This window comes from Macrobrachium rosenbergii, chromosome 48 (genome assembly GCF_040412425.1).
Source record: "Macrobrachium rosenbergii isolate ZJJX-2024 chromosome 48, ASM4041242v1, whole genome shotgun sequence".
NCBI lineage: Eukaryota > Metazoa > Arthropoda > Malacostraca > Decapoda > Palaemonidae > Macrobrachium > Macrobrachium rosenbergii.
Genome location: NC_089788.1, coordinates 26,193,975 through 26,215,832, shown reverse-complemented (window position 1 = coordinate 26,215,832; position 21,858 = coordinate 26,193,975). Strand labels below are relative to the sequence as shown.

The following is a 21,858-nucleotide window of genomic DNA, read 5'->3' as shown; positions in this document are numbered from 1 at the left end:
TTTATTAGAACATCTTATTACACTTTCCTTTGCAGAGAACTGAAAAAGTGTAAGGGCAGAACGTAGCTAGGAGAGAAAATTATATTTTCATAATAAAAATGATATTTTTATGATAAAATAAAGTTTTGTACATACTTACCCGGCAGATATATACTTAGCTATAGTCTCCGACGTTCCCGACAGAAATTCAAATTTCGTGGCACACGCGACAGGTAGGTCAGGTGATCTACCATACCCGCCGCTGGGTGGCGGGAATAAGAACCATTCCCGTTTTCTAATCAGATTTTCTCTTCCACCTGTCTCCTGAGGGGAGGCTGGGAGGGCCATAATAGTATATATCTGCCGGGTAAGTATGTACAAAACTTTATTTTATCATAAAAATATCATTTTTGTACATGCAACTTACCCGTCAGATATATACTTAGCTGACTGGCACCCTTGGAGGAGGGCAAGAGACAGCTAATAACTAAAAAACAGAAAACAACATATGTTGTAGGATAAACAAAAACCATGGTTCTTACCTGATTGGGCAGAAGACTTCATGGATACTGTCTATGAGTCTGCATGCTTCAATAGCTTCAGCGAGGAAGTGACCTATGACTGACAGCCCTTCTGGATCATATCAATGGGGGAAGACCCACTTACATGACAGAGCCTGTTATGGATCGTGTCAATGGGGATTAACCCACTTACAAGACAGAGCCCTCTACCTGAATCATATCAATGGGGGCTATCCCTCTTACATGACAGAGCTAGGTAATAATAAAAACTACAAGGAGCTAACAACCAAACCCGACCACCTGACCAAGCCTAACCTTGTTAGTGATACGAGATGAAAGAGAGAGTATCTCAACACTCGCTTCCAGCCGACCATAAAAACACAACCACGCATTAAAAGAAACAACCAACTAGTTAGACTAAAAAGGATTAGCTTCAGCTCCTTGACCCAGCACCGAATCCGCGGATACGTAAGCTCCTAGAGAGAAGCACTTCTCATACGTAACACCTAACATCTCTCAAATAATGAGAAGCAAACACTGAGTTACATCTCCAGTACGTAGAGTCCACAATAGACTGGAGGACCAAGACTTGTGGAAAGCCAGAGAAGTAGCTATGGCTCTCACCTCATGAGCATTCACTCTTAGGAGCTGTAAATGTTCGTCTTTGCAAGAAAGATGAGCCTCCTTGATAACATCTTTAATGAAGAAAGCCTGGGCGTTCTTAGAAATTGCTCTTGAAGGATCCTTGACAGAGCACCAGAGACTTTCAGTGTTGCCTCCGAGCTGTTTCTTTTTCTCCAGATAACATCTAAGGCTTCTTACTGGACAGAGAGTGTGCTCTAGCTCCTGTCCTGAAATAGTGGAGAGTCCCTTGACCTCAAAACTCCTAGGCCAAGGTTTTGAAGGGTTCTCATTCTTTGCTAAGAAGAGAGGCTTAAAGGAGCAGATCGCAGAGTCCTTCTTAAAGCCGACTGAACCTTCCAAAGCCTGTAATTCGCTCAATCTTTTAGCAGATGCAAGAGCAAAAAGAAACAACGATTTCCTGGTTAAATCCCTGAAAGAGGCAGATCGAGGAGGCTCAAATTTATCTGACATTAAGAATCTTAAGACCACGTCCAAATTCCAGCTGGGAGGTCTAGGAGACTTGTTTTTAGACGTCTCAAAAGACCTTATAAGGTCGTGAAGGTCCTTATTTTCGGAGATGTTAAGACCTCTGTGTCTAAAAACTGAGGAAAGCATGCTTCTATATCCCTTGATGGTAGAAACCGCCAGGTACACTGTTCCGCTATCTCCATTACAGAGGTACTGGAAGAGGACACTTTCTGAGCTCGGCACCATCTCCTAAAGACTTCCCACTTCGACTGGTAGAGGCGCAAGGTAGAGGATCTTCTGGCTCTGGCGATAGCCCTCGCAGCCTTGCGCGATAATCCCTTCACTCTAACCAGTCCTTCGACAGTCTGAAGGCAGTTAGGTTTAGAGCGGGAAGGTTCTTGTGATATCTGTCGAAGTGGGGCTGTTTGAGAAGATCGCTCCTGAGAGGGAGCGACCTGGGAAAGTCTATCATCCATTCCAGTACCTCTGTGAACCAGTCTCGGGATGGCCAAAAGGGAGCAATCAGGGTGAGCTTGGTGCCCTTTGAAGAAGCGAACTTTCTTATCACCTCCCCTAGAATCTTGAACGGGGGAAAAGCATACCCGTCTAGACCTTCCCAATCTAAGAGAAGGCCGTCTATTGCTACTGCTCTGGGGTCCGAGATTGGGGAGCAGTAGTTCTCAATCTCTTGTTCCAATGGGTGGCGAAGAGGTCGATGTGAGGTCTCCCCACAGGAACCACAGCCTTTATGAAACCTCTTGATGTAGAGACCATTCCGTGGGAAACACCTGGTCTTTCCTGCTGAGCAGATCCGCTCTCACATTCCTTTCCCTGAACAAATCTGGTGAGGAGAACGATGTTCCTCTCCCCGCCCATAACAGAAGGCTCCTTGCTGCGACGTACAGGGAGAAGGAGTGAGTCCCTCCTTGCTTCCTGATATAAGCCAGGGCTGTGGTGTTGTCTGAATTTACAAGGACTACTGACCCCTTGACCAGACGTTCGAATCGGATGAGCGCTAGATGAATGGCTACTAGCTCCTTCTTGATGTGCCAGGACCTCTGATCTGTTTCCCAGGTGCCTGACACTTCTTCCGAGCCTAGTGTTGCTCCCCAACCCGACTCCGACGCGTCTGAGAACAACACTAGGCGAGGGTTCGGCGGTTGCAGAGGAATTCTTAGACCCAGTTTCTGGGGGTCTAACCACCAACGGAGATGTTCCTTTACTTGATTTGTGATCTGAAAGGAGTCTGACAACTCTTGGGACTTCCGATCCCAAGATTCGTTCAGGAAGAACTGTAGAGGTCTTAGGTGAAGCCTTCCTAGAGAAACGAACTGTTCCAGCGAGGAAATGGTTCCCAGCAGACTCATCCATTCCCTCGCCGAACATCTTTCTTTCCCTAGAAAGTCTGTCACCTTTTGAAGGCAGCGTTCCCTTCTTTCCAAGGAGGGAAACGCTCGAAAACCCCGAGAATCCATCAGAATACCCAGGTAGACAATTTCCTGCTGAGGAATCATCTGAGATTTCTCGAGGTTCACAAGAAGTCCTAGAGACTGAACCAGTTTTAATGTACGAGAAAAGTCCTCCAGACAACGGTTTTTCGAATTGGCACGAATTAGCCAATCGTCGAGATACAAGGAAATCCTCACCCCTTCCAAATGCAACCAGTGAGCTACATTCCTGAGAATGGTCGTGAACACTTGGGGAGCTGTGGAAAGTCCGAAGCACAGAGCCCTGAACTGAAAGGTTCTTCCGCCTACCATGAACCTTAGGAACTTCCTGGAGGAGGGATGGATGGGAACGTGGAAGTAAGCATCCTGAAGGTCCAGGGACACCATCCAATCTCCTTGACGAAGTGACGACAGAACAGAGGACGTCGTCTCCATTGAGAACTTCTTCTTGATGACGAACGAGTTCAGGGAGCTCACATCCAAAACCAGTCTCCACCCTCCCGAAGTTTTTGGCACTAGAAAAAGCAGATTGTAAAATCCTGGGGAGTGAAGATCTTGCACCGGTTCTATGGCAGCCTTTGCTAGCATTTGCTCGACGGCTAGCAGAAGGGCTTGCCTCCGCACAGGATCCTTGTATCTCGCCGATAACTCCCTCGGAGTTGTTGTCAAGGGAGGCTTCAAGATGAAGGGAATGAGGTAACCCTTCCTCAAGATAGAGAGGGACCATTCGTCCACCCCCTTCTGTGCCCAGGCTTCAGCGAACTTCAGAAGTCTGGCACCTACTGGCGTCTGGAGGACTTGCTTCTCACTTGGACTTCCTGGCAGGGAGTCCTGAAGGTCTTGATCTTCTTTCAGGCCTACGCCTCCTGATAGACCTGGATCCTCGAAAGGGCTCCTGAAAGGGGGCCTTCTCCTTCTTAGCAAGGGGAGCAGTAGGTCTCTTCCTTTTAGACGACTGCTCTAGCAGATCCTGAGAAGCTTTCTCAGACAAAGAACGAGAGACCTCCTTAACAGTCTCTTGCGGGAAAAGATGGCTTGACAGCGGAGCGTACAAGAGGGAAGACCTCTGGAGAGGAGAAACCGATTTGGAGAAGAAAGCACTGAAGACTGATCTCTTCTTAAGCAGGCCAGTGCCGAACAGGGAAGCGATCTCCATAGAGCCGTCCTTAACAGCCTTGTCCAAGCAAGACAACACACTGCTGAGGTCCTCCATACTGACCGAGTCCTCTTCAAGACTCCTCTTAGCTAAGGCCCCTAGAGACCAGTCCATAAAGTTAAAAACTTCTAGAACGCGGAAAAGGCCCTTGAGGAAATGATCCAATTCACATAGTCCCCAAGAAGCCTTGGCCGAATTAAGCGAGAGTCTTCTGGAAGAATCCACTAGCGAAGAGAAGTCTGAGCCAGCCGATGAGGGGAGGGCTAACCCCATCGGTTCCTTAGTCTCGTACCACATTCCCGCTCTGCCCGAAAGCCTAGAGGGAGGCAAGGAGAAGACAGTCTTGCCGGCATCCTTCTTCGAAGAGAGCCACTCTCCGAAGCCTTTAAGAGCTTTCTTCATCGAGATCGTCGGTCGCATCTTAACCAAAGAGGAAGACTTCGAGGCCTTGGTGCTCGAAAGCATGGAGCCAGGAGGAGGAGGAGAAGCAGGCTTGAGGGATTCTCCATACTCCTGAACCAGCAAAGCTGTCAACCTCTTGTAATCTGAAACGTTGATATCCTTGGGGGATTCGTCCTCCGATAACACTTCCAGGCCTGCAGGAGGAGGAGAACGTTTGGAAGCAGAAGGGCACTTGCCAGAAGAAGAGCGCCTAGAAGGAGAGGAGCCTTTGTCCACTGAAGAACGACGATCCGGAGAGAAGCGCCTGCTAGATGACTGGCGCCTGACAGGAGAAGAGGCTCGAACGGTAGAGGAGCCCTTGCTGGGAGAGGGGCGCCTACCAGAAGGGAGGGAGGCTGGCGAGGAGCTTCTACGAGGCGAAGAACGAGACTGACGAGAAGAGCGTTTCACTGGGGAGAAAGCATCTCCAACAGGAGAAGACCGGCGGCAGCGAGGCACGAGCGCCTGGGAGGAGGCGCTATCCGCCGACGAAGAGCGCCTGGAGGAGAGAAGCGCCTACAAGGAGAGGAGCGCCTACAAGGAGAGGAGCGCCTACCAGGAGAGGAGCGCCTGCTGCTGGAGGGGCGCTTAACAGGAGAAGAACGCTTCACAGAAGATGACTTGCTGGGAGAAAAGTGTCTCTTGGAGGACTTGATCGGAAGAGAGGCATCCTTCCTACGAGAAGAGCTCTTTGATAAAGAGCCAGCAAGAGCAGCAAGCTGAGCCTGGAGGCCCACCAGGATCTGCTTGGTGGACTCCTGACCACCAGAAGAAGAGGAGGGAGATCTTCGAGTTCTCTTCTTTGCAACGGGAGAACCCTCAGGGAAGCACTCAGGGCTGGAGTCCAATGCGTCTCCTCTAGGAGCCTTCCAAGTCCTCTTCAAAGGGCGCGACTCCTCAGCCGAACTCCAACCACGCTTGGGTGAAGAAGAAGCAGAAGACGAGAAACACTTCTTCAAGATCCCTTTTCTACGGCGATCTAAGGCAGCCTGGGATGCGTCAACAGGCGCTGCCGAAGGGACGCCTGACCGTTGGGAGCGCTCTTCATCCCCCTTGCGGCTGTCGACATTCCTCCTCCACTGGGTCTGGGAGTTTGGAAGAGGTCTAGGCCTAGGAGCAATGCGGAGTCGGTCAGACGCCCCCTCCACTACACTGGGGACACTACACACATCACTATCACTTCTCACTTTCTTTTCCTCCAAAGCACGCATCTGCAACTGCATCTTGCGGATCGTGGCCTTCATTGCAGCCATCTCCGACGAAGAATCCACAGGTTCGACGAAGGGTGAAGGAGCTGAAACAACAGGAGTGACAGGCGAATCTGGAAGAGTGTTAGGTTCTAATTCTACCTCCTTAGAAAGAGACCTGCTTGAGCTTCTAGAAGAAGCCTTCCTAACTCTATCCTTCTCAACTTGCGTACATAAGAGTTCAAAGCTTTCCATTCCAGATCAGTGAGATTCTCGCATTCAACACAAGTGTTCTCAATCGAGCAATCATTCCCCCTACACCTTGAACACACAGTATGAGGATCTACCGAAGCTTTCGGTAGTCTCACCTTACAATCAGACCTAACACACACACGAAACACAGGTGCAACACTCTGACCAGACATTCTTACAGAAAAATCCAAAGCCAAAATCAAAATCAATCCACAAAAGCGTATGCCAAGCCAAAGATCCAATACGTCACCAAAGGTCAGTCCAAAATAATCCTCAGCAAGCGAAAAATGAAAATCTAAGCAGGAGGAACCAACAACAGATGTTGCCGGAACCAGCGACAGAGAAAATCTGATTAGAAAACGGGAATGGTTCCTATTCCCGCCACCCAGCGGCGGGTATGGTAGATCACCTGACCTACCTGTCGCGTGTGCCGCGAAATTTGAATTTCTGTCGGGAACGTCGGAGACTATAGCTAAGTATATATCTGACGGGTAAGTTGCATGTACAAAATAAAGTTTTCAGTATACTTACCCAGTAGTTACATTGCTACTGTTTCGAACCGAACGGCAGCTAGAATTCAAAATTTGCGCCAGCAAGACAAAAAACAATATAGCAGCTAGGAGATGGCCCCTCTGCCCACTGGTGGAGGAGTGAGGAACTACCGTAACACAAAGCTCCAGTCGTTTATGCCCTAAATTCATGAGAGGGGAGGAGGGAGGGCTTTGATCATGTAACTACTGGGTAAGTATACTTAAAACTTTATTTTATTATGAAAATGTCATTTATAAGTATGTAACTTACCCAGTAGTTGCACTGCTGATTCCCACACTAAAAGAGGTGGGACCATGAATAGACAGAACTATATTTAATTTGTGTTAATCTTCTTTAGTTAAAAGAAGTGTTGTACATTCCTTACCTGTCAAGTGAGCAATCTATACTGATTCTGCATCTTAAATATGGAGCTCTTCTTAACTGCTACATGTGGCGAGGGAGCCTCCTTGTTTCCGAATGTGACAGAGCTATTGCATTGTCCGAATGGACTACAGTAATACTTCGATCTTACACGATTCGTGTTGCGCGAATTCACACACACGAACTTTTCACTAGAACCTAACTAATGGGCATACGTGATTTTTTCACACACACACGAAATCCTCGCGAAACCCTGCAGAAGTGGGTATGTTTAATTTTTTAAGTAATTTACAAGTTTTCATGCTTTTAGGTGTAAAATCTGTAGGAAAAATGCATTTCATGCTTTTATGTGTAAAATCTGTATGAAAAATGCATTTCATGTTTTAATGTGCAAAATCTGTATGAAAAATGCATTTCATGCTTTTATGTGTAAAATCTCTATGAAAAATGCATTTCATGCTTTCATGTGTAAAATCTGTATCGAAAATGTATTATTTTTATTTTTGTACATTCATAAATATAATGCAAAGGTAATTTCAGCACATTCAGTTAGTGTACTTTTCCAAGATGTGATACCCATTTGCAAGTTACTGCACTTTTCAAAGATAATACCCCTGCAGAAAATGCTTGTTTAATGTTTGAAGTACATTTATACGTTTTCATGCTTTTATCTGTAAAATCAATATGGAAAATTTATATTTATATTTTTGTATATAAACATCATACAAGTATTATGTCCATTTGCAAAGTCTTTGTCACAAGGACTTTACATGACCTTGAGATGAGGTTGTTCAGTCACGCTCATTTGATAAAATGAATTTGTTAATGTAATATCAGAGATGTAACTAAGAGCTGTATAAGTGTCATTCTTTGAAAATTACTCTGTTCACCTCGGAGAAAAGTGCTGGTGCAATCTGTATGTGCATGTAATTACAGCACGTTCAGTTGGTGTACTTTTACAAGATGTGATACCCTTAGTTACTGCATTTTTCAAAGCTGATACCCCTGTAGAAAGTGAGTTTAATTTTTAAGTTTTCGTGTTTTTAGGTGTAAAATCAGAATGGCAAATTTGTATTTATATATTTGCACATAAATACGATACAAAAGCAGTACAGTTACTTTATTACAGTATCTCCCTCTCTCTCTCATTCGTAGTTAGCGCTCAAACATACTTTTACAAGTTATTATTTCTCTGTACGTCATTACCTGTACAGTATATAATTTTAAATTGACTGAATTTTACCTGTACTGTACTACCTACTATGAACATTATGTACATGTTTTCGATATTTTATGGAATTGTACTTTTGTTATGACTGTGACACATGACGTTTTGCCTAGTGACGCAAAGAAAACTGCTTTTACTCTAAGTGACAAAGAAAACGGCATCCCATGAATTAGGGGTAACATTAGTATACGTACGCACCTACTGTAAATGCGCTATTATGAAACTGTGCAGCACTCAATTTTTATGTCAGCCATTTACTGTATTCCTTTTTTAAGGGTAATAAGCTAAATTTTAAATAAAATTACACTAACTTTAGTTCATTTAAAAGTTAGCTTAATACTTTGGGAGCATGATTAGGGTCATATTTAGTACTTAAACTCAGGAAATAAACATTTATTAGCATTTTTAAAGACCATGCCAAACTTACGCGAAAATTCACCTTGCACGAGGGGCTCCGGAACCTAACCTCGCGTAAGTTCGAGGTATGACTGTACTACCACCTTCCCTCTGATCTGTTCTGCAAATTTTGTCAACCCTAGATGAACAGCTACCAATTCTTTCATATTGATATGCCACTTCTATTGGCTTTTGCTCCAAACTCCCGACGTCTCTGTGTCCCCTAGAACCGCACCCCATCCCTGGTCGGATGCATCTGAAAAGAATGTTAGGTTGGGGCTCAGCAGAGCTAGAGACTTTCCTTCCATCAATCTTTCTCTTGACAGCCACCAAAATAGATCCTTCTTGATTTCTTCGGAAACCTTGAAAACGAAGGAGTCTGGGAATTCCTTCCTCCGCCACTTTGCTTTTAGATAAAATTGTAATGTTCTCATGTGGAGGCGCCCCAGATCCACGAACATCTCTACGGACGACAACGTCTTCAGAAGGCTCATCCATTTGTTCGCAGAGCAAGTTCTGAGAGTAAGAAATTTCAAAACTTTTTGAAGGCAAGAATCAACTCTCTGAGCCGACGGAGAAGCCCGAAAACTCACTGCATCTATCTGAATTCCCAAATATACTGTCTTCTGAGAAGGGATCAAACACGACTTCTGATGGCTGATTAGAAGACCCAACTCCTCTGCTAATCTTAAAGTCACTTGAAGATCCTCTGTGCACTTCGCCAGAGTTCCCGACCGAAGAAGCCAGTCGTCGAGATAAAGAGATATCCTAATCCCCTGTTGATGAAGCCATTTCGAAAATGGAGTTAGGATCCTGGTAAAAACTTGAGGTACTGTCGAAAGGCCGAAACAGAGAGCCCGAAACTGGAAAACTTGGTTCCCGAATACAAAACATAGGTGCTTCCGAGACTTGGTGGATCGGGACATGGAAATATGCATCTTGCATATCCACCATTACCATCCAATCTTCCTGTCTGATGGATGATAGAACCGTGTTGTTGGTCTCCATTCAGAATTTTGTCTGTTATACAAACTTGTTTAAAGCGCTGATATCCAACACGGGTCTCCAACCCCGTGAAGCTTTGGGAACTAAAAACAGGCAATTGGAGAAGCCCAGACAGCTCTGATCTTCTACTGCTTCTACAACTCTCTTGTCTAAGAGGGCTGACACCTCCTCGCAAAGCGCCATGTATTTCTTTGAATCACCTAAGTATGCCGTCAAAGCTATTGGTACTCTTGAAAAGGAGGGCTGAACCACAAAAGGAATACGGTAGCCCCTTCTCAGTCTCTCCACAACCCTTACTCTCTGCTCCTATCTCTTTCCAACACCTCCAAAACTGTAGAAGTCTTGCTCCCACTGGTGCACAGAGGATGCGCTTCTCACTTTTTGTTGGCAGACTGGGGAACTTTCTTATGCTAAGTTCACACATTCACGTATCAAGGCACGCATGGCCACGCACGGGGTGGAGTCAGAAAGTATGTAAACACAACGTAAATACAACGTAAATGTACCGTATGTACTGTGTAAGTGCGCCAGCATGCGGCGCGACCATTACAGACCACCCAGGCGTGCGCCGGGGGGGCACGAACCTTTTGACCTGCTCAAAACCCTGTGTGGGTGGCCAGGTCAACTGTCAGGTAGCGTGGCCCGACCCGCACAGCGTGGCGCCAACCGCAGGCTGACCGCGCAGCCGCTAAGCCCTTACCTGTGGTCCCACGCTGCCCCAGGGTTCCTGCCCCGCACCGCGTGGCTGTCAGCATGACGTGGGAGTAGACACGGCAACGCTGCCGCATCGCCCGCAACCACGGAGATGTGGCAACGCTTTGAACTGGGATAAAAGGGGCAAGCGGCATGCTTCCGGGTCAGTGCTTCTCCGGACAGCATCCTGTTGCTCTCTCTGTCAGCGCCTCTGTCGTCGTCGTCCACTGCAGCCAAGACGCCGAAAGGACCCATGTTGAAGAGGACCAGGAAGGGGGCCCTGAGAACTCCAGGAGCCCTGGCAGCTGGAGTTGCCCCCTACGCAAAGCCTTCAGAAGCTGATGGTTCCCCTTCAGGCAATGATGCTGTGGTGCTGCAGCTTGAGGCCGACGAGCTCGTGACGGAGAGCGAGCTAGAAGAGGAGGAAGAGGAGCTTGCCCTCGTTTACGAGAGCGACCCCGCTGCTGGCACCGACAACAATGCCCACGAGGGGGATGCCTATGACAACACCAAAGGCACTCCTGAAGGAGATGGCCCTACAGGTCAGGGCCGGAAGAAAAACCCATCAGTGATCCTCTCGGAAGAAAACGAGAGGTTTGTTGGCGAGTGGCTGGAGAACGAGGCCGAGTACATTTACAACAAGGGCCTCACAGCCTACAAGGACAAGGCCAAGGTTTGGAGGGCCTTCAAAGAGAAGGGCCAGTCACTTGTTCCTCCCATGAACTGAGGACGTGGTTTACGTCCCTCAGGAGTCGTTTTGGGCAGCTCACGGCAGAGAAGAGTGGCCAAGGGACGGGCAGACGGCTGACGGACCAGGAGCAATGGATTCTCAACATTTTCCACTTCCTGAAGCCGCACATTGTGCGTCAAAGGAAGCCAAAGGAGTTGGGACTTCCGAAGGTATGTCTGTTTTAATGTTTCCATGCATAATTATTACTGAATATAACGTTATTACATAGTTTCCATGCATTCAGTGTACATTTTATACCATTTTCTCATATATGTTCCTTCTCTTTTTACAGGCTACCTGTGCTGCTGCCGCCCTCCCGGCCCAAGCTCTGGACCTGCCTGCTGATCCTGTTTCTTCTCCTGCCCTGACACTGATGCCCTTGCCCTCTCCAGTTGCTGAGCCAGCGAGCACCAAGGCTCGGAAAAACCAAGTTTCCCAGCTCTTCAACGTCGCCTTCACGAAGGCACAGGCCCTCCGGGACGATATGCTGACCAATGTTCGCCCAGCTCCTCGTAACCCCCGCCTCCTCTACTGGAGGACGTTTTTTCAAGAGGTCGAGGACGAGTGCGCGCAGGTGTCAGAGCAGCTGAGTCTCAATCTGAAAATGGAGGTGCTCGGTGCCATCCACAGGTACATCCGTGCCACCAAAGACGGCTCCAGTGCCATCGAGGGCCATGATGACCCACACCATGGCAGTGACAGCAGTGTGTCAGGAACCTGCAGTTCCTGCCAGCCTGTTGGCACCGCAGCAGCAGCAGTCACTCACTGCACAGCAGCTGGCGCTCCTGCAAGCACAGTTGGTGACATCGACACCAAAGGAACTCAACAACCTGTCGAATGACACGACTTTTTTAAATAATTTACAAAATTACCTTATTTGTTGTATTTTCTTATGCTTATATTTATATGTGTTTTTGTTTTATATTAAATAAATATCTTTTGCAATATCATGTTTAGCTCTATCCTCTGTTCAAATATCATGTATTCAATGAAGTAGCTAAAATACAAGTACACAAATAAAGAAGGCAAAATGAACCTGAATACACTAACATTTCAGTATGCATTACTGACTTTGAAATAAGTTCAAAATACTTTATGTAACATATGTGCACAGAAGCAAAATGACAACAGACCAAATATTAGCAAGTCATATAGAACATCACAAATATCGGAGAGAAGGTAGTTTCAAAAAGATAGAATTTTCATATCAGAATATCAACAATGTAAATGCTAAGAGCAGGTACTTTCAAAACATAGAATTATCACATCAGAATAGAAAATGTTAAGAGAAGGTACTTTCAAAAATGATAGAATTATCATATCAGAATAGAAACAATGTTAAGAGAAGGTACTTTCAAAAATGACAGAATTATCATATCAGAACAGAATCCATGTTAAGAAATTATTAAAAAGGGCAAAATAACTACATCTTCTTTCTTTTATTTATATGTATGTTTGTTTCATATTGATTAAATATACATTTGCAATGTCATGTCCCACTCTATCCTCTTCCCAATTGCCAAGTATTGATGAGAATATATCATGGATTTGAACAATCTTTTATTAAATCAACTAAAGCAAACAGAAGTACACAAATACAGAGGGCAAAATAATCCTGAATTAATTCATTATTGAATTTTAAATAAGTCCAAAATAAATGCAAGAACAGACACTTAAGTAATTACAACAATCAGGTATGCAGGAAAGTAACTAAATCATGTTCTCCTGCCAGTGCACGGAGCCTTCAGCTGATGAAAAGTATTCCTGCAGCATGTTACGCTGTTCCTTTGCATCCCTCGTTGCAGTGTTGCCGGTCACGGTTGGAAGGGCTGCTCCTAAGGACGGGTCACTTCTTCAGCTACCAGGGATGACAGCATGTGTGACGGGGTGCTCCTGATCTCCTTGTCTGCGTGCATTTCTTCTTATCATCATATTGTGCAGAACACATGCGGACATCACTAATGGCTCTATATGGTCAGGCTTCAGGCATATTGCAGTGTGGAATACTCAGAATCTATTTGCCAGAATCCCAAAGGCGTTCTCCACAGTCCTGCGTGCCCTACTTAACCTGTAGTTGTAAATCCGTTCCTCCTTGCTAAGTCCTCTTTTGGGGTAGGGCTTCATAAGGTAATTCCTCAGGGGGAAGGCATCATCGCCAACTAGGAAGTACGGTACAGGAGATCCATTAGGTTGACCTGGCAGGGCATCAGGTTGGGGAAGATTTGCTTCCTCTTGCAACAGCATTTCTGCCAGTCGGGTCTGGGCAAATACACCACTGTCTGACTCTGACCCAATGGTATTCACGTCAACATATAGGAACTTGTATGAAGCATTAGCAACTGCAAGTAATACCATGGAGTAGAACTTCTTGTAGTTGAAGTAATGCCTACCGCTTTTGGGAGGGTTACGGAGCCTAATGTGTTTGCCATCTATAGCTCCAATTACGTGCGGGAAGTTCCACCGTTCCTCAAAACCCCGTGCAACCTCCTGCCACGCTTCAGGTGTTTGTGGCACCTGCAGTTCCTCATCCCTGAAGGCAGCAACAATGGCCCTACAGGTCTCTGGTACGAAGTGATTAATGGTGTTGTGGGCTACCCAGAACGAGTATTGCAGACTCTTGCATGAATCACCTGTAGCGAGGAAGCATAGGGTGATAGCAACATGTAGGCCTGGCTCAATGGGTTTCCTCCGAATGTCACTTTCTTCTGAATGTAGGGTGACTCGTTCAACAATTTCATTGAAGAGGTCCTTGTCAATCCGGGTAAAATTTCTGTACAGGTCTGGGGCTTCAGTTGACAACTCCTCCATCAGGTTGTCATAATGACCTTGCTCCATCCTTTTCTGAAGGTACGGCCACGGCCACACCCTCCTTGGCCGCCTTTTTTTCTGCAGTGTGTGCTTTGCAGCAATCATTGCAATCTCCAGCAATAGCATGACGTGCACATATTCAATGACATATGGCAACATTTCTGTTCTATCCCTTCTTGCTATAGCTATAAGTTGACGCATTTCAGCTATGTTGTCCATGTTGCTTCAGCAGGTTGGTAGTATGTCTTGATGCTGTGGTGTTACGGCATTGACTAGCCACACGTGCAACTGCCGGCCCTTATATAGCTGGGGGTTTAACCCCCGCAGTACGTGGGGCCAACGTGACGTTTGCGTAACTCAGTTACGCAGAACGTAACACATACGGTATACGTACATTGGTGTTACGTGCTCTGCCGCGCACTACTTCTGCCTGCGCCACCACTTGTCGGTAAGCGTCACGTCACCCTTACGCAGTGCGTACATTTGTGGCGCACTATAATACGCATGCATCACGCACATCGTCCCATGACATGTATCCAGTTGGGCGGGGCTTATTTTCTCGCATATGCACAAGTTTCACATATTCCGGCTGTGCGTGCGCATGCGTGACTTGATACGTGAATATGTGAACTTAGCATTAATTGATCTAAGAGGGACCCTTGTTCTTCCTCTAGAATTTGCCAATCCTCTATAACTTCCCCTACCTTGAAAGGGCATTCCAGGCAAAGATGAAGATGCAGAAGACGACAACAAAATCAAGCGTACACCTGGCGAAGCAACAGAAGCCTCTCTTGGTCTTTTGGAGGATTGAGCCAGTAAATCCTGCATAGATTTCTTCTGAAGAGCCGAAGAAATCTCCACCAACAGCTGCTCTGAAAACAAGTTCTTATTAAGAGGTGCAAACAACAATGCCGACTTCTGAATACTTGCACTTCCTTCGTAAGGAAAGAACACCATAATTCTCTCTTTTTAAGAATGCCTAAGGAAAACATAGCAGTCAGTCCTGAAGCAACGTCAATAACTCCTTGATCTAAAACATTAAGGGCTTCCGATAAATCCATAAATGTCTCCTCATCTAAAGAAGAACATGCAGAAATCTTATGGCCCACCGCTCCAATAGACCAGTCCAAAAAACTTGACCACCTCAAAAATACGAAAGATGTGCTTCAAAAGGTGATCCAGTTCAAGCATGGAAAACATAACCTTCGCCGAATTAAAAGCTGAACGTCACGAAGCATCGATAAGCCCCAAGAAGTCTCCCTGGGAGGAGGCAGAAACTCCCAAAGAGAAGGCTTCGCCGGTCTCATTGCAGAGTTGTCTCCAAGATATCAGTCTGGAAGGAGGAAAACAGAAGATAGTCTTGCCCTGCTCCATCTTCTTAAGGAGCCAAGCATCAATTCATTTTAGTGCTTTCCGTGCCGAAAAAGACAAAATCTTTGCAAGTTGCGAAGCATTCTTCTTCCAGTCCCTCGAAAGAGAAGAGTCCGGAGAGGAAGGCACTACATGAGAGAAAAAATCCGGAAACCTCTCAACAAAGAATTTCAAAAAGTTTCTTGAAGGCGGTGGAATTGTGACTCTCCTGTTCTATTTCCTCATTGCCTTCTTCGTCTGCTTCTCCCTCCGAATGTGTAGGGGGAAATGACAACCAGAGAGTGAGTCTTGTTTTGAGTGGGTTGCACAAAACCCAAAATCTTATCCAACTTCGCCTGAATGACATTCGTCGAGAGGTCCTGAACTTCCTGCTCGGAAATCCGAGTTGGAGAAAGTCGAGCATCTGGCAGACAAGAGGCGAGTTGGCGCCAACAAACGAGTCGGAGTTGTGGACTCAAGAGTGCGCTTCTCCTGATATTGGCACTCACGCACTACTCCATCATCCAGTCGGAACAACTGCTTTTGCGCCTACACATCGAGCAAAATCGTCTTACTCTTCTTAGCAGAGGATAATTGGCGCCTTGAAGCCAGGGCCTGTGCTCTCTCACCGTCTTGGGAAGGTGAAAAAACCTCCGGAGCCTCCCACCAGCTACAACCAGGGGAAGGAGAAGCATGAATAAACGTTCGCTTCTTAGGTACTGCTTCAGGCAAGACACCGCGAGACCTTTTAAGTGGTCGAGACTTGCCCAAAGGAGACCATGGGCGCTGGGCGAAGACTCTCCCGAACTCGAAAGGTTTGCAAACTCCTCTCTGGAGACGCCTTTCCTAAACGTGGCGAGGGAGCCATGGGATGTCTATAGCAATGGCGCTCCTTAGCGGTCTGGGAGTCAACATCAGATCTGCCTGAGGGGGCGACTACCCGGGAGCAGACCTGGCTTGCCTCCCTTGGGCCTCCAGTACGCTTCCTCCTGGGGGATGGGGAGTCTAGCAAGGACCTTTGCCTAGGAGCACAAACAGGCCGAATAGCCACCTCCTCCACTTCACAAACACTAACATTTGTCACTTTATCCTCCAAGGATTTTGATCCACCTCCTCCACTCCACAAACACTAACATTTGTCACTTTATCCTCCAAGGATTTTGATCCCAACTTCTCAACATCTTAGTTCCTCGCTGGGTGAGCGGGTTCCGTTCTCAACTACCACTCTTTTGGTCGTGAGTTCGAATCTCCGACCAGCCAGTGAAGAACAAGAGGAATTTGTTTCTGGTGATAGAAATTAATTTCTCGCTATAATGTGGTTCGGATTCCACAATAAGCTGTAGGTCTCGTTGCTAGGTAACCAATTTGGTTCTTAGCCACGTAAAAATAAATCTAATCCTTCGGGCCAGCCCTAGGAGAGCTGTTAATCAGCTCAGTGGTCTGGTTAAACTAAGATATACTTAACTTTTCTAAACAGCTTGAAGCATTAACAAGAATTTCATGTTCATACGGGCTTCGAGGCTGGTCAAGGCATTGGTTTCAGGTGAAGGGAAATCAGGTGAAGGAACAGGTTGATTAATAGGAGGGGTGTTAACGGGAGAAATGCAAAGTTCATGATCCTGATTATCTACTTCCCTTCATCCCAATCTCTACATTCATCTTATGTTAAATCCGGGTTACAGTCCTGACGCCTACAAGTAGCGCAAGCAGTATGTTCATCATAAATTTCTTTAGCTAACCTACTTTTGCACCCTTTGCTGCAAACTCTAATTGCCCTATTCTTACCTGAGCTCAAGTCTGACATACTGCAAAGAAAAGAGGGTAGCTAAAATAACACAAGCTGGAAAAGATGTAACTGCTTGTCCTAATTAATTCTTGAAGACAAAACACTAAGTACATCACCAAATTCCAATAACAAAATAATCCTGAATTCTAACAGCTGCTGCAAACAAGTGTGAACAGCATAACCCGGCAGAAACGACTGTAGTTTTGTGTTAAAGTAGTTCCTCAGTCCTCCACCAGTGGGCAGAGGGGGTATCTCCGAGCCACCATATTGTTTTATGTCTTCCTGGCGCAAATTTTGAATTCTAGCTGCCATTCGGTTTGAAACAATAGCACTGTAACTACTGGGTAAGTTACATACTTAAAATTACTTATTTTGGCGATGGACTTTTGGATAAATAAACTTTCTTGACAGCCAAGAATTGGCGTCGAGAGCCTAGGAGCGCTCACTACCTACCTGAGCTAATAGCTCACCTGGCACCATCTACAACCTGGGAGCACTAAGAACAAGGCACCAGCTCCTGATCGTCTGGCGCCAACTATCCCCACAAATTTTTCTCCCCTGCTACTAGCCCTCTCATCTTCTCCTGCACCTGACTTCCTCGCTTCCTTCCCATGCCTTTGCCAATCTTGTGTCTGGGTTAAAAAAAGTAACCTTGTGATGGCCTGTCGGTTCTCCTAGACCTATGTCACTGTCATACTCCCCTGAACCTGGGAGGAGACATACCGAGAGTCTAATGGAGGCTGATGGAAATCCCCGGTTAATTGTCCCCTCAGTCGAACCTGTTGTACATTTCCAGGTTGCGACAGCCAGCCACTGAAAAGGCGTCTTGCCAGAGGTGTAGGGGAGGAAGTGGTTATTTGGCCCGTCGGATCTCCTAGACTTATGTCACTGTCATGCTCCCCTGAACCTGGGAGGAAACATACTAGCGGTCCAAGGGTGAACTGGGAGGAGACATACTGGCCGTCCAAGGGAGTCTGAGGGGGTTTTCCCCCCGGGTAGTTGGCCCCCTCAGTTGAGCCTGTTGTCTGGTACCAGGCTTCGGCAGGCAACCATTGAAAAGGCATCCAAACGGATGTGCTTTAGTTCTCTAGTAATACAGATTCTGGTTTAAGGATTCCGGTTTGGAAGTCCACAGAGCTTGCCTCCTAAACTTCCAGTTGTGGAGCATCAGTGGTTGGCACCAAAACACTCTTCCAGTGCTCGAAAGCACCCAGCAACTTTCAAGTGTCCAGTGGCTCTAGATGGAAGGGAGAAGATTTACTGAAGGTCCAAAGGAGGTTGGTGGGGTTTGCCCATGGGCAGTTAACCCCTCGATAGAACCTGTTGCTCACAGTTTGCGTAGTGGAAGACCCTCAGACTGCCATTGGAAGGTCGTCTCTGCTAGTGTCCACCAGTTGTCTTTGGACTTGGAGAGCCCCGACATTAGGCGTTCTAGGCGTTTTCTCAGCGTGTCCCGTCTCCTGAAAAGACGTAGAGGCAACAAGCTTCTCCTATTCCGTTGAAACGGACAAGAGATCCTTCTCTCAATCCTCAACCAGGTTGTAGTGCCTATCACAGTCTGGATTACTTTTCAGCGGAGCACCAGTATTTGGTGCCCAGGCGCCCATCAAACAAGAAACGCTCCTCATCGTCATCTAGATGCCCAAAAAGAACTCCGAGTGTACTCGCCCAAGCGACATGCATCAGACAGTCTCTGAATGTCCAGCACCGATCCCCAAGCGCCTGCAGACTGGCTATACATACTCGGAGCCAGTTGCCATGAGTTCAGTGCCAGCTGCCAAGAATAAGGTGTGACTGTACAGGAAGGGCATAGGAGATGAAATTTTGACTGTTTCTCTAAAGATGATCACTTATTACCAGTTTGTTTCTCTAACACTAAAAAAAATAAATTAATCCTAAAGTAAAAAGAAATCAGTATGAATGCTTCATAACATGGGAACCCAAAGTCCATGATACAGGTTGCCACTCGAGAAATGAAAAGTAATCAAAATGGTTATTCTAGTATCACCAATATACTAAACACTCACAAAACATAATTAAGATACAATGCCCAGCTTCACTACCCAGTGAAAGAAGAGTGACCTCACAGAAAATGGAGATGTCTCGACTCAAATACTAAGAAAAAGTGACGGGTTACCAAGATGTGAGTAGCCAGTGCCCTACCATTCACCCGCTTGCCACCATGTTACCAAGCTTCAACAAATGTTTCCAGCTCACACCAGGGAATACCCACCTACAAAAAAGTGATGGTTTGTATTTTTGTGGGAACAAACTGGCATGAAGGGTGGCATACCGATATTAAAAATCACGGTCTGTATTCAAGTATGATCACTGTATTTCACGTTCAATGTAGCTACGAAGACCGTAAGGTCAACTAGAAGAAAAAAGTGAAAATTCTTACCTGATTCTTGCAGATACCTGTATACCAGGAAGTTGACCTCGTCACTTGTAAAACTCATAATGAATCCTATGAAAGAGAAAATAAAAATACAATATAAATAAGGCAGATTTAGCATACATAATAATTGCATTACCTGTATTATTATCATTATTATTATTAAAACAGTTTCACCAGACCACTAAGGTGACTATCAGCTCTCATAGGGCTGGCCCGAAGGATTTGGATGAAACACTAGGTCTAGGCCAGAGGCCTAGTACTGGGACCAAATAGGTCATTCGGTGTGATGATGAATGAATGAAAATAAAATTAAAAACTGCACAAAGGCATATGCTCTCATACTGGAACACACTCACACAATAAATACATTTATACTCTCGTTTCCATATGTACTCACTAAAAAGATATATTAAAATTCAGAATAAATATGATTCCTAGTTCACTTCCTGTACTGCTTTCTGCCTTTTACTTTTCACCTGTTCCTTTGGTCTCTTGCCACAGAAATGTCCAGCTTCTTTAAACATAACCTTGCACCAATTTTTATGCATAAATTAACAAAAATCCTTCATGAAAATCTTAGGAGAATCAAGAAATGTGACTTCATGGTCCTGCTAAGCTACTACTGTATATAATAATAAGACACTAAAAAAATTATATACATATATATACAGTAAACCCCACATATTTGCATTCTCATGATTCGCAGACTCACTGATTCGCGAGATTTTCTGTGGAACGTACCTATAAATTATTCACGGAAAATTTGGCAATTCGCGGACTTTTTCGTTGGGAAATATTCACTAATTAGTGTACTTTGATGTTATTTTTATGACTAAATACATTTTTTTTATGATAAAAAAAATGACAGTAAACCCCCCCGTATTTGCGGGGGATGCGTACCACACACCCCGTGAATAGCTAAAATCTACAAATACTTAAAACCCCTCTAAAAACACTTAGAACTGCCTATTTTGATAGTTTAAACACAGGAAAAACCCTGTAAAAATGCTTATACCTGAGTATTTTAATAGTTTTATAACAAAAATTGCATTCAGTCATGAAAAATATGAAAATACAGTAATCAGTGAACATTTCTCAGTGAAAAATACTGCAAATGGGTGAATTTTCCGTGAGTAATGGGTAGATACCTTCCACAGAGAAATCCACGAATACGCGAGTCCGCGAATCGTGAGAACGCGAATACGGGGGGTTTACTGTATTTACTAATTTTCAAATATTATTAAGATTAATAATAATAATAATAATATTAATAATACTTTAAGATCAAATATATAATACGTAACTCAAAGAAGAGAGAAACTGGTTTTCTCCCCTCCATTCAGGGCTGACTCCGACCTCATTAAAACAAAGATAGATGCTCAGAATTGATACTACTGAAATATTAAAATTATATTGAAGTAATATTGAAACTATCTTAAAATGATATATGTGTTTCAGGATGATAGTATAACTATTTTTAGAGGGTACATTTTATGATAAAATAATGATTTACAGTACGTACTAATTTTCAAATAGTATTAAGTTTAATAAGATTAAATAACATTAAATAAAAATATTAATTCTCTCTCTCGCTCTCTCTTATTCAGATGAGAGAATTTTTCTTATGTAATATGTACGCATGTTTCTGTATCATAAATAATTTACCTAATAAGTACTAATTTTCATATATTAAGATTAATAATAATATATTCCAAGCATTTGTGTAGTGCATTTTTTAACATTTTAAACAAACAAATAGTGATTTCCAGTCTTTTTTATCCTTGGCTTGAGAAAGGAGGGGGGAGGGTAAATATCAATTTACTTGACAGTTTGACATATTGGTCGTGGGGGAAGGAGTGTTGCCCTCAGAAGCACAAAGATTTCAATCTTTTGATATCGTAAGCCGCTATTCTCTCTCTCTTTTTCTCTCTCAGGAAAAGACACTGATTGTGTGTGTGTGTGTGTGTGTGTGTGTGTGTGTGTGTGTGTGTGTGTGTGTGTGTGTGTGTGTGTGTGTGTGTGTGTGTGTGTGTGTGTGTGTGTGTGTGTGTGTGTGTGTGTGTGTGTGTGTGTGTGTGTGTGTGTGTGTGTGTGTGTGTGTGTGTGTGTGTGTGTGTGTGTGTGTGTGTTCATAGTGTTTTACAAACGTGGAGTAAAGGTAAAGATATTACATCTTTGGAAAACAAAGGACAAACAAATTCTTGTTGTTGTCAGAGAGACTAAAGAGAAACTCACTCTCTCTCTCTCTCTTTCTTTCTTTTGCCCCAGCCAGCCTTGCTGAATATAAGTCGAAGTGGTAACTCTCTTTCTCTCTGCTTTGGCTGGAAGGCTTAGAAGTACGTATGTATATATTTCTAAGGGTACTAATGTTTCAGATAACTTTGAAATTATATTAATATAATTCCAAAGATTAATACAGTAATAGGATAATAATTTAAGGTATATTTGATGTAGGATGATACTTTAAAGTATACAT

At 44.8% G+C, this 21,858-nt stretch overlaps 1 protein-coding gene across 3 annotated transcripts in view; it reads right to left on the bottom strand.

Moving 5' to 3' along the window:
• Positions 1-21,858, bottom strand: part of ebi (transducin beta like ebi) — a 75,940-nt gene that overhangs the window by 37,234 nt on the left and 16,848 nt on the right. For all 3 annotated transcript variants that reach the window (XM_067091447.1, XM_067091448.1, XM_067091449.1), the window contains exon 2: positions 19,386-19,451. In XM_067091447.1, coding sequence (XP_066947548.1) covers positions 19,386-19,443 — 58 coding nt within the window. In that variant the 5' untranslated portion in view covers positions 19,444-19,451. The remainder of the gene's footprint in view (positions 1-19,385; positions 19,452-21,858) is intronic.